The 12812-nt window shown below is 48.4% G+C and overlaps 1 protein-coding gene across 1 annotated transcript in view; it reads right to left on the bottom strand.

Annotated features, from left to right (window-relative positions):
* The window catches only part of ACOXL (acyl-CoA oxidase like), a 388417-nt gene extending 376302 nt beyond the window's left edge, over positions 1-12115 (bottom strand). The window contains exon 1 of the mRNA XM_056126755.1: positions 11935-12115. Coding sequence (XP_055982730.1) covers positions 11935-12059 — 125 coding nt within the window. The 5' untranslated portion in view covers positions 12060-12115. The remainder of the gene's footprint in view (positions 1-11934) is intronic.
* Positions 12116-12812: the final 697 nt, after the last annotated feature.

Here is a 12812-nt window from a genome sequence, read left to right as displayed (position 1 = left end):
TGCGGACCTTCTACAATGAAACACTAACAAGAACCCGACCAGCACCCTGACTCCACAGCTGCCCACTTCACCTGCGCCATGGGCTGGTGAGGGGCCTCCCTTAGTCTTGCTTCTGAAGACCCTGCAGGACCAAGCTCCAAACTCCCCCACCAACTCCTGCAGAGAACAGCAAGAAAGTAAAGGCCCTGTGAAAAAAGAGACGTGCCACCACCTGCTGCCCAGCATGAGAGCAAATGGACGCAGCTGAGAAGAGCAAATCCCAGCAGGCAGAGTGAGAAATGAGCACCTTCTAGAAAACACCACATCTGAGATCACAGCTCCACCTCCTACCCCCAAAGCCAGGCCAGGCTCCACCCAGGAGCCCCACCGGGCCTGGAAACAGAAACCGTTGAGTCATCTTGTGGTGGCTGTCAACGACCAAAGCCCTGTACCATCAAGGTGCCTGAGAAAATGCGAAGGGAAGGTTTTCTAGGTACTGCGGTTGGGTTTTCATTCTCAAGATCACTCAACCACAGAGGTTACATTTATTGGTAATCTGGCAGCGTCCCCTGAGGTCGAAAGAAATAAGAAAGGAGGGAAGAGGAAGAAGAGAGTCCCTCCACCTGAGACAGCATTTGAAAGGAATCTCTAACCCAGGAATTCCCAGGCCAGGTGTGGTCGCCACCATAGCACCCCACGTGGCCCAGTGACGTACAGGGGAGAAATGTTCCCTCTTCTCCATCCTTCCTTGGAAATCTTGTCTTCCCTGTGCTCAACAGCAAGAACTGAAAGCAACTGAGGCCTTTTCCTGCCCTTAGAGAGCTGAGACTCTAGCATGGGAGGGAGGAGAGAGAGTTAGGGGGAGGGGGGAAGGGAAGAGAAGGCCCCAAGGGTGCGAGAGAGCGAGGGAGGGGTCTGATGGTTCAGAGGGAGGAGAAGGGGACTCTGACAGCTAGGAGGGAGGCAGGAGAGGGCCCCTGAAGGCTCAGGAGTAGGCAGAAGGGCCCCCCAATGGCTCAGAGGGAGGTAGGAGGGAGAACCCATCAGCTCAAAGGGAAGGAGGAGGCTCCCCCCTAAAGGTACAAAGGTAGATGAGAAGCTCAGAGGGAGGTAGGAGGGCCCCCCAATGCCTCAGAGGGAGGGAGGAGAGGGTTTCCCAATATCTCACAGGGAGTTAGGAAGGGGATCCCAATAGCTCAGAGGGAGGAGGGGACCCTGACATCACAGAGGTAAGAGGGAACTTCAATGGAACAAAGGGAGGAGTGCCCCCCACAGTTCAGAGGGAGGAGGAGGGGGGCCCTGACAGCTCAGAGGGCGGCAGGTGGGGCCCTGGTGGCACAGAGAGAGGCAGGAGGGGTCCCCATTGACTCAGAGGGAGGGAGGAGGGGGATCCTGACAGCACAGAGAGAAATCTGTCCTCAAAAAAGGGGTGTGTGGGGCTCTCCTGGTTATTTTCTAGAAGAGAAATCTCAGGCTCAGCAATGACCTCTACAAAAGCCCAGAAGAGCTGCAAGGATGGTGAGGGAAGGCGAGAAGTCAGTGGCCTCTGCAGGCAGAGGAGAGTGTCTGTGGCAGACAGGAAATCCCCAGCACAGACAAGGGGAGGGAGGAGAGCAGGGAGTAAGTAAAAATCAATGGCTGAATATATAGCAGTACTCCTACATTAAAACAGTAACGAGTCTCACAGTGGAGACGTTATTGGTGCCCGCTCGAGCAAATCGATGAACAACAGGAGGACAGTGCCACAGTGCTACTCCTACATTATAAATAAATAAATATAAATAAATAAATAAATAAATAAATGGGAGAACCAAGGCCAAATGAGCAGAAGGAAAGAGACATGGTCGACCAAGAGAGAACACAAGTTTTCACCCGCCACATTCAGGAAAGCTTCTTTATGGGATAAAGGCATAAAGCGGCAAAGGTCACTTGTGGCTCGTCCACCTCCACTGAGGGCTAGCTTTTGATTCATCCAGACTATCATGTGACCTTCAAGCTCCAGGTCAGTGATTGGCTTAGAACCTCATGCTTCAGACAGGTGGGTTACTTGGAGTGGGCGCCTTGGAAGTGCTGAGGAGTGGTACACGGAGAAGTGAGTTTAAAAGAGAAACAATAATTAAGCATGGTGACATCCAGTGTAACACCTAGTACTGTGGTTTAGGATATAGTCAGACTGAGGTTCCTGTAAGACCATAGACTTAGAAGGGAACATCCCAGGAAACTGTCTTAGGAGAAATCATCCTGGAAGTGGTCAAGTCCGCTGAGGGGCTAATCCACTCAACAGTGACGCAGGAAATATCCTCAGTGGAGCAAGCAACATACAAAGACCCTAGATCCCAGACTGGACCGGAGGAGGCCTCTGGACCTCTCATTTTATAGGTCAACAGAACTGGCAAGATGGAGCTGAAAAGTTCCTCCAGGGCTAACTACAACCTGGACTTTGAGATCTCTGAAGAGTCAAAGGAGATCGAGTCAAGATTCCCTCTGACCTCCTGGAAGGATGGAGAGCATCCAGCAGGCCTCAGTGTATCTAGTGATGTCTAGAGAACTCACAGTGTAATTCCACAGTGAGTGTGAGAAGAACTGTGTGCGCACAGGGTTCAGAACTCATGCTTGGGATGAGAAGAACAGGTGACCAGGCTCACTGCAGTCACCACTGACTACAGCAACAAATAAAAGCATTCTCAGCCGCTACAGGACCCAACCACTATCAAAGTTTTATTTAAGGGGAGAAAGAGAGTACGTGCTGTTAGCTATGACATGGTAAAGGAGTGGATGGAGAGATGTAAATCAAAGTCAACTCTAGGGCGATCTCTCAAGGGGTGGGCCAGGTCCAGCCCAAACGAAGCCTGGCAGTCACTCCCACATCCCTAAAGCCACTGCCATGCCACTTAACTGGGCCAGACTACCCAGTGAAATACTCTGGATTTTCTGTAGCATGGCCACATTTCCAAAATCTCTAACACTTAGATCCCAATAGTAGCATATCAGATTGGACAGGAATGTAATGCAGAAGCCAACCAATCTAAACTAACAAAAACACTAACATAGAAGGCTTAATAGTTTAGTAAATCCTGAAACAGAGCTTAATGTCCCTTGATATGTTAGAAACATTTTTTAAAAAATTTTAATGAATCACCGTGAGGTACAGTTACAGACTTACAAACTTTCACGCTTATGTTTCAATCATACAATGATCGAATACCCATCCCTTCACCAGTGCCCATTCTCCACCACCAATGTTCCCAGGATCCCTCCCACCACCACCATCCCATACCCCCACCCCCTGCCTCTGTGTCAGGCACATTCAACATTTTAATTCGGGAATCGAATGCAAAATTCTATGGTCAATTAATTTACAACAATAATAATACAATGATTTTCACAAATCCTCTTCTACGGAAGTATTTTATTGATCATTCTGTTAGTCATTTAACAGTAAAAAGCAATATAAAATAAATTATTTTGGGCCTGTTATGGGGAATTGAGGGGTGGTTGGGAAAATGGAGGCAATGGTGCAGGGAAGGTGACAGTGGTAGTGGTATTGGCATTGGAATACTGAATGCCTATAATAAATCATTTGTAAACCATGGCATTTAAAATGGGGGGGGGGGAAATAAATTAAATGGAAAAAAAACAAGTTAAGCAATTACTAGTGAAGCTCAACATGTTGGATAAAAACTAAAAGTATACACACAATTAGGACATGGCAGGAGAACCTCCCTTTCAGAGAGAAGGGGCAGAGACCAGGAGGACAAAAGCTATGTGGACCCACTCCTGACTTCGCTCCCTCAGGCTCTGGGGAGTCTGCTGACTGAATCACTCCCCTGACCGGCCGACAGCCACCCTGTTCCAAAAGCTCATTCCCCAGGAAGGATATTCTCATCTCAGGCGAAAGTGAAGCCATGCTTCCTCAGATATCCAGCTCCCCCTGAGACTCTTAGGGACGAGCTCGATGGACCCCTCTCTTTGGGCACATACAGGTCTCTTGCATGAAGAACATTTCCTTCTGGAATCAGTCAGCATTCTACTTGGAAACACCACAGCGCTAACAATCTTCAAACCCACATTATGGCCAAAGGAAGGTGAAGGATACTTATTAGGCTGCAGTTCACCTGCCCATTAAAGGCAGAAATGCCAGTCCTGGCACTTCTCCAGTGCTCTCCTATGAGCTACTTCAATCCCTGCAACCACCCTGCCCCCCCCCAAAAAAAAACCCAGAGACTCAGCAAAGGCCAACAGTGGGTGCCTGTGGCTTTTGCCCCTCTGGTCTCCATGTCCCATTTCTGAGCCACATCATTCCAGGGTCTCCTCAGCAACCACCCACTTCCTCCTCCAACCACATGGTTCTGGCCCACCATGTGGCCATTTTACCTTGGAAAGGGCAAGAGCAAACACCAGCTGGGCCATGAGAGGGATGGGGCAGGCTGGAAGCCCTGAAGTTCCCTCTCCTGCCTGGAAGGACTGCTGAGCTGTCCCACAGACACCCAAAGTATCAAACATCATGAGGTGGGCAGGGTCCTTCCAGATAGGATGAAATCAGCACTGCCTGGACACATAGAGGGACTCCTGACAGGTCAGCCTCCACACCTGACCCCAAGGAGAACTGCATTTCAGTCTCCCCATCTGCAGCAAGAGCTGCTGCAAGCCTGCATGGGTCATTCTTGGTGGCCAGCAACAAGGACCTAACTCGCCACAGAAGAAACACATTTCTTCCTATGGGACAGAGGCAAGGCATGACACAGGGTTCAGAGAATATCTGACTCCATGGTTCAATGAAGTCCTCAGAATTTGGTGTCTCTTTGCTCTGACTCTGTAGGGTTGGCTTCCTTCATGGTGACAAAATAGCTGCATCACCTACTTCAGATAAAAACTGTACCTGGACCAATGAAAGGGCCCCTGCTCCTTGGGAGAAAGCTTTCAGATCAGCACGGAACAATCTTTCTAGGAGCATCTGAAAACTTCCCTTCATACGCACTTGGCCAAACCAGTTCACATGACTATTCCTGAACTGTGGCCAGAAAGCTGTCGCACATGGTACAGCCCTCAAGAGGCACGATCCCTGGCATCCCATAGGATTCCCCGAGGCCACCAGGAGTGGTCCCTGAGCACAGAGCCAGGAGTAAGCCCTGACCACAGGCTCAAACACAATGCTGGGAAGGAGATGAGCTGTGAGGGCAAATGCTTGGTTCACTCAAACGACAACTCTAAAGCAGCAAAAGAAACCATCATTACTTTTTGACTACTCTACAGGGATTTTTCAGATGACATTAGTAAATCAGATCCTAGAAATTCTATTTCTGACTTCAAGTCCCCTTCTTTTACATTTCATCAGAACTCTTCCCTATTTGAAGTTTCCTGTCCTCAACTTTTCTCTTAGCAGATTACTGATAACCAGCAATATTAAATATATTATTGAGGGCCTGCTATGGGGCAGGCTTTAGGGATGGCTGGGAAAATTGGAGACAATGGTGGAGGGAAGGTGTAATAGTGATGGGCTTGGTGTTGGAATAGCAAATGCCTGTAACAAATCGTCATGAACAACTTTGTAAATCACAGTGGTTATATAAAGTGTAAGGGGGAAATTGGAAAATATAAACTAATTAAATGGCAAACAAAAGGGAAGGGAGGAATTTTTAATTTTTAAAAATTAACATAAGGGTGCTGGAGTGATAGCACAGTGGGTAGGGCATTTGCCTTGCACACAGCCAACCCGTTCAATTCCCAGCATCCCATATGGTCCCTCGAGGACCGCCAGGAGTAATTCCTGAGTCCATGAGCCAGTAGTATCACCTGTGCATCACCAGTGGTGACCCAAAAAGCAAAAAAAAAAAAAATTAACATAATAAATGCCTACATTCACAAGGGCCATTGAGAATCCCCTGAACCAAGGTCTGCTTCCCAGCACACAGACCCCTGAATCTCCAGATCAGCTCACACAGGTCAGTCCAGCACTGGGAGCTTTCAAGCATTTTCAGCAAAAGGAAGTGAAATGTCTTGAGAAAAGAGACAGTTTTCCATACCTTTAACTGAAAGCTATTAGATATGTAGCATTCTGTAATATTTCTGTAGAAATACTGATTTGACCTTTCACATATTGCAATATGATTACTGTGTAACTTTAGCTAATGTGTGTAACTTTAGCCAATGTATCTGCCACGTCACATGATTTGTGGTGGGCATAATTAAGTTCTAGTATCTCAGGTGATGCTTGTAATATAACGTTTTCTACGATTGCTGAATTGTGTTCCATCTCAAAGACATATTTATGTCCCAGTTGCAAGTTTGAACCTCAGATAACATCAGTTGTTCCTCATCTCCCAGCACTTCATACTCAGTATTCACTATTCTCTGTTTTTATGCACTTGACTTTGTTAAATTCCACATTGAAGGGGAAATTTATTTTCTAACCGACGATCATGATCACAATCATGACCATCCTGTTATTCTCGATTGCCTCGAGCAGGCCCCAGTAACATCTCGTTTGTTCTAGCCCTGAGGATATTCAAGGCTCTTTCAGAGTTAGGAGAATGAGACTCATCATTGTTACTGGTATTTGGCATATTGGGTATGCCACGGGGAGTTTGCCAGACTCTGCCGTGTGGGCAGGTTACATTCGGTAGCCTACCAGTTTGTCCAAAGTAGGAATGAGATAATAAGATGTCATAAGGAATGAGATAATAAGTGCAGCCGCGCACTTCCCGGAGCGGGGTTTTATAGTCTCTGAGTCTTGGCCGCTGATGGGATTACACAGCGCCAGGGGGCCAGTTGGTGGGTGTGACCCCCGCCTACCGGAATTTGGAGGATCTGGGTGGAGGATGCTCAGCCCCAATCCAAGTAGGCTTGGAGATCTCAGTCCCGGGACCCGCAAGCCTTTGTTCCTCTGCCAGTACCTTCATGTATGCGGAGAGTGGTCTCAGCATGGTGGTGGCTGGTTCTGGAGGTCTTCAGCTGCCGGAGCCCTGGTCGGGGCGGGTAGGGAAACTCAACCCGCTCCCCTCCAAGGGGCCCCAGCGAGGACAGCCAGGCACGGGGGCAGGAGACTAACCAGCCCCCAAAATCCTGTTTGGAGGTCCCAACCCACAGGCAGAAAAAACTAGGAGCTGCCCCTCATTTTCCAACAAGAGACTCATCTCTGGAGAAATTAATCCTGTCCCCAAAATACTGATGTGGTCATTAAAAAGATTACTCTCTGATCAGAGAACCCTGTGGCCAACCAACCCCTTGTGATCTGGATCTGTGCTTGGGATCATCACAGTGTTTGGGGGACAGCAAAGTGCTGGGATTAAACCTGGGTTTCCTGCATGAAATCCATGGGCTCTGTCCTTCAGGTCCTTGTTTAATAGAAAACAAACATTTTCCCTAATGGGCCACTTCCCTTATTCTTTCCAATACAAGGAACCTGCATGTTTCTTGAAATCAAATCCAGTATTCACTTTTCTCCAAATACAGAAATGTTCTTTGTTAGTCTTAGCCATCCCTGATTTCATTTTAGTTTTTCTCATACTACTGCTTATTTAGGACACTTTCATATGCTACATCAGTGAAAATAAAAATTAGATTGTAGAGCTGGAGAGCTAGTACAGCAAGCAAGGTGTTTGCTTGGCATATGCTGACCCAGGTTCAATCCCTGGCACCTCATGTGAGGTCTCCCAAGCAGTGCTGGGTGTGATAAAAAAAAATGGTTTAAGTGGAAAAACATTTTATGTAAAATTATCACAACAACTTGGGGGGGGAGGGGCAGAACAGTTGAGGAAACTTTTAAGATATTCTTCTTATTTGACATTTTACAATGAAAATGTCTTCATGAAACACTTGCACATATAAACAAGACAGGTGTGGGAGAGAAATCATAGCTGTGAAAAAGTTAGGGAGAGAAATTTGCATTGCTCCAAGGAAGGAAAAAGAAAGAGAGTGAAGGGGCCCAAATGATAGTACACAGATAAAGTGCATGAAGCTTTGCATGTGGCCCACCCCAGTTTTATCCCCAGCACCAACCCATTACCAGAAGCGATCCCTGAGCAAAGCCAGGAGTGAGCCCTTAAGCACCACCAGATGTGGCCCCAAATGCAAAAATAAGCAAAAAATTGTGAAGAGAGAAAAGAGGGTTCCCTGAGCTGGCTCAGAGCAGGTCAGGAAGGAAGTCTGGTGGAAGCGGGTAGCGGGTTAGGTGACAGGAAATGTCTAGTGAGGCTTAAAGTTATTTCTTGAGGGATGTGGCCATACTTACACATGCATACAGCCACGGCCACTCCCAGGTCAGACCCTTCCTGAGAGAGCTTCCGCTTGCCAAAACAAAAACTCAAACACATTTCAAAAGGTCGTCTCTTCCCGGAGAGCCAAGGAGCAACCACAAGCCTCCCAGAACCCTCCAGCTGCAGAGTCAACAGCACGCTGACCCACTGCTCTGTGCAGCGAAGACCCTCCACGAGCCAGGTTCTCTCACAGGCTGGGACAGTCGGTCATCCTAGTCTCTGAGAGAAAAGATGAGCCAGAGGAGGAGAAGCTGGGCTGTGTCCACTCCACGAGGAGGGTGGCCTAGAGCAGCGTGGAGGATGAGCCCCAACTAAGGAGGAAGGTCCTAGATGCCTGCCAGATGCCGGAAAAAAACTGTTTGCTGGGCTCTTGTCTGGGCTTTTAATGTCCTGAGAGTGCCTAACTGACCCTGTACAAACTTCCCACTTATACCCACACAGCACCCTCAGAATTGCCACAGAAACACACACACACACACACACACACACACACACACACACACACTTGAACTTCAAAGGCCTGGGGAGGACTAAAATGGAAATTTTTGTTTCTGGTCTGCTATGGAAGAGCCTTTGGCTTGACAGAAGTTAAAACATCAAGAAATCAGTATCACTGCCTTCTCATGGAGCTGAAGATCAAACCCAACAGTACAATGAATGTGAACTCTCAAACCAAGATCAAAATTTTTTTTATCATTGAAGGAGAAACGGTAATGAAATTCTGTCCATGCTATGAGAACAGTTTGGAAATTATGGAATTAATAAACAACAGCTAGAAAATTGGGAAAGTGTTTATTAGGGTCATAAAATCCCTTTCATTTGTTGGGGGGGGGGGTGTCATACCCAGTCAGCATACCAAACAAAGAATACGTTCTTCTTTTCAGTGTTATTTAAGTTATTTAAGCTTCCCAACAATACAGTAGCAGACTGGCCCCCATTCCTGGGCTGAACAAGTGTGTGCACAGTAAGAAAAGTCACTCTAAATTTTTTAAGTGGCCTGTTGCCTTTTCCCATTCCTAAAGCAAGATGTACAATTCTTCCCCAAAATTGCTGCTTCTGGCCCAAATCAGTTACTTGTTAGAAAGTTACAGTTCTGTTCCATGTTTGAAACTGCCTTTTCCCAGTTGAAAAAGGCTTTGGGAAGGACCAGAGAGAAAATACAGGGAAGTTTAGGCACTTACTTTGAACAAGAGGTTCAATCCCCAGTGCTCTATATGGTACCCTGAGCCATACCAGGAATGATCCTGAGCACAAAGTCTGGAGTAATCCCTGAGCACTGCCAGATCAATAAATTTAAAAAATTAAGAAAAGGACAAAAAAACCTGAAAAGGTCCAGCAATAGCAGCCTAGAAACAAAACTGAAGATGAACTGAAGACTGAAGACAACAGCAACGAAGATGCATCCAAAGACTGTGGCAGTAAGTCCCCACCTTAAGTAACGGGGCTTCTCTGTATTCTGAGCAACTTGTGCCAGAAGCCACACATAGATGCTTATAGAAGCTATAGTCAGATTTTCCAAAACTGGGAATGGACCAAAATGCCATGGGAATGGGTGAACAGAGAAACTGTGGCTCATCCAGATAAGAGAATATTAGTCAGCACTGAAAAGCAGTGCTTGAGCTCTCGAGGCTTGCAAAGCAGGAAGGAATCCAATACACGCTTGTTCTTTACATGCACCTTCATACCAACTTCTTTTACTTGGTAAAAGAAGTTGATATGAAAGACAACATCTGATTTTATATGAGTGTAGAAATGCCAAAGGAAGGAGATAATAAAAAGTGCGGTGATTGCCAGAGAAGGAGATGAATGAGCAGAAACACAGGCAGTGATCGTACTCACTACATGCCCTAATGATGTGACCATGCCCCTACACATCTGTCCAAGCCCACAGCATGCATAACTCTAGGTGAGAGCATTCATGGAAACCATGAACTCTGTGTGATGCTATGTCAATATCGTTTCATTCCTGGTAAAAAAGGTATTTTCTGGTCAGTAATGTCACTGAAGGGGGAATTGGAGTGTATAGGTCAGGAAGCAGATGGAAAATCCCTGTACATCCCTTTCAATTTTGTTGTCAACCTAAAGCTTTTAAAAAAAAATGAAGTAAAATTGTTTTTATTCTTTCAATGTTTCTTTCAATTTTAGATAGATGTGAGGAGAGGAATAAGAGAAATGTGTGTTCAAGAGATAACATGGGCTTGTCCAGAGTTGGAAAAAGCCTAAAACTGTTCTTAAGAAAGGGAAAAGAATTCAAAAAATTGTTGAGGGCCAGTTCAAACATCTAGCAATATTTACCACATTAGTAGATATATTAAACAATTTGAAAATAACCAAAATAAACTCATTAAATTCTTTTATAAAAATATATTTTTCAAAAGAAATAAATTAGAGAGTATTATTCTGATTTTTTTCAAACCCTTTTAATGTCTGTCTTAATAGATGACAGCCCGATACTCCTATCTGCTCTGCATTGTCTGCTGAAATATCACATCCATGCCATCTCTGGAAACTACAGCAATCAAGAGGAAACAAGAATGGAACGACCAATATCCTCTTGGTTTCATTGTTGGAAAAAAAGTATTTTTTTGACTTGTGAGTCACCTGAACCCCCACCCCATGGTAGAGTAGATCCCTTGGGAGGACCCCACTTCTGCTCCAAGCAATAGAACTCACTTTTATTCATGGTACCTCCTCCCTCTCCGCCCAGCTTATTCCTGAGACAAAGACTAAAGGAGGGCTGGGCGTGGGGCAAGGATCCACCTGCGTCAGGAACAGATCCGCATTTGTTTTTCCTTGTTGATTTGTTTTTGCATCAAACGTGGCTGGGCTCACGGCTTGTTCCTCAGGGGTCACACCTGGCACTGTTCTGGGGATCGAACCCTTGCTGGCTGAGTGCACGGCCTTCCCCCAGTACTGCACACTTCTGCTTGTATTTCTCCGCCCCAAAGACCCACGTTTTCGGTTTTTGGTTTGTTTTGTTTTGTTTTTCAGTGTAGACTGTTATTGCTAACCCAGCCAAAGCACGATTCCAAGCATGGGTCTGGGATGGGATGGGATCGGCTTGAGGAAAGCACTGGAGAAGGAACCCCCACCCCCCACACACACCACCACCACCACCAGGAGTCCTTCCAGGCACTCAGGTCCTGGCTTGAATCCCTGAGTGACCGAGCATTCCTCTCCTGCAAACTTGAGCGGTCCCAACCCCGCTCGCTGCCCACTCGTCCGGCTGTTGTGCAATCAAACCGCAGCGCTGGTCTCGCCCACCCTAGCCCCGAACCTCCCAGCCCCCCACCCCGCGCCAACGCTGCTCGGCTGCCGGCTCGGCTCACCTGAGCTCTGCGAGGATCTCCGAGAGTCGGGATGCACAGACGCGCTCGCCCCGCGCCCTAGCCGGCCCCGCACCCCGGCGCTCCCGCCGCAGCCTTCCACCGGCTGGGACCGCCAGGGGCGGGGACTCGGGACCCTGGGGCTCCGCAGCCCGAGCCCGACCCCCGTGCCGCCCGACCTGGGGTCCCGGGAGGTCGGCAGGAGGCGGCCCCTCCCCACGCGCGCTCAGGGTGCAGCAGCAGCCGCGGGGGAGGCAAGGCGGGACCCAGCCCAGGCCTGGTGGGAGCGCACTAGGCGGAGCCGCCAGGACACGCCGGGAATGAGGCGCGGGGGGGACAGGGCGTGGTTGGGGTCCGTGGCCGCGGCGGGGTACCTGTGCTGGAAGAGCGGGCAGCCGCCCAGGAGCCTACGCAGCTCGTTCTTGAGGGTCCAGTATTCGCCGTCCAGGTAGCGGTGCAGGGACGAGTCCCCGAGCCCCAGCTCGAGCGCCGGCTCCATCGTGCGCGCGGGACGCTGGTTTTCCGTGCGCGCCGCTGTCCTGCCGGGCCGGGGCGCGCGCGCCCTTTTTACCCCCACCCCGCCCAGCGGGCTTCCTACCTCCTCACCTGCCCGTCCCCTCCCTGCCTCTCCGCCTCGCCTCCTCCTCTCGGTCCTCCCTCTCCGCACGCTCCCCACTCTCAGGGCGCCCAGTGAAGAGGGGGCAGTGCCCTGAGTGAGTCTCTTCCAGCCCCGGTGCATTACCCAGACTCCAGTGCTTGCCCTGAAATTTTGAAATTCTGCCTCCGTTGTCCATTAGCTAACGTGTCCATGCAGTCTGGGGGCTCCCAAGAAGCAAGTAGTGTGTAGGCTAGGCATGTCGCAGAATTCTGTCTGCATGGGGCAGAGACATTTTGAACGACAGATCTCCCTTGACAACTTTTTTTTACTGTATTCCCAAGATCCAAGGTAGCTTGGGCCATGCTCGTGCTCCAAGCTTATTTGCAGCTCAGCCCAAATCCCTGGGGTGGGCCCCAGGCATTACTTTCATGGACTTTCATATTATTCTAATTTTGGGCAGGCCTGGGTCTGTAGCCATCAGAATCCAGGGTAGTGAGCCCCTGGATCTTTCTTTGCCTGTGTGAGTAAAGAATGAGTTAGAAACCAGATGACTGAGTGTTCCTCCCTTTCCTCCTGATAACTCTTCTGTACTTCATGGATTCTCCTTTTCAAAGGGTGGGAAATGTGAGCCTTTTCTTTCCAAGGATCAGGCTG

The sequence above is a fragment of the Sorex fumeus genome, unplaced genomic scaffold (assembly GCF_029834395.1).
Source record: "Sorex fumeus unplaced genomic scaffold, SorFum_2.1 ptg000006l, whole genome shotgun sequence".
NCBI classification, from domain to species: domain Eukaryota; kingdom Metazoa; phylum Chordata; class Mammalia; order Eulipotyphla; family Soricidae; genus Sorex; species Sorex fumeus.
Note: the sequence above shows the minus strand (reverse complement) of the source record. Positions and strands in the feature narration are given on the sequence as shown.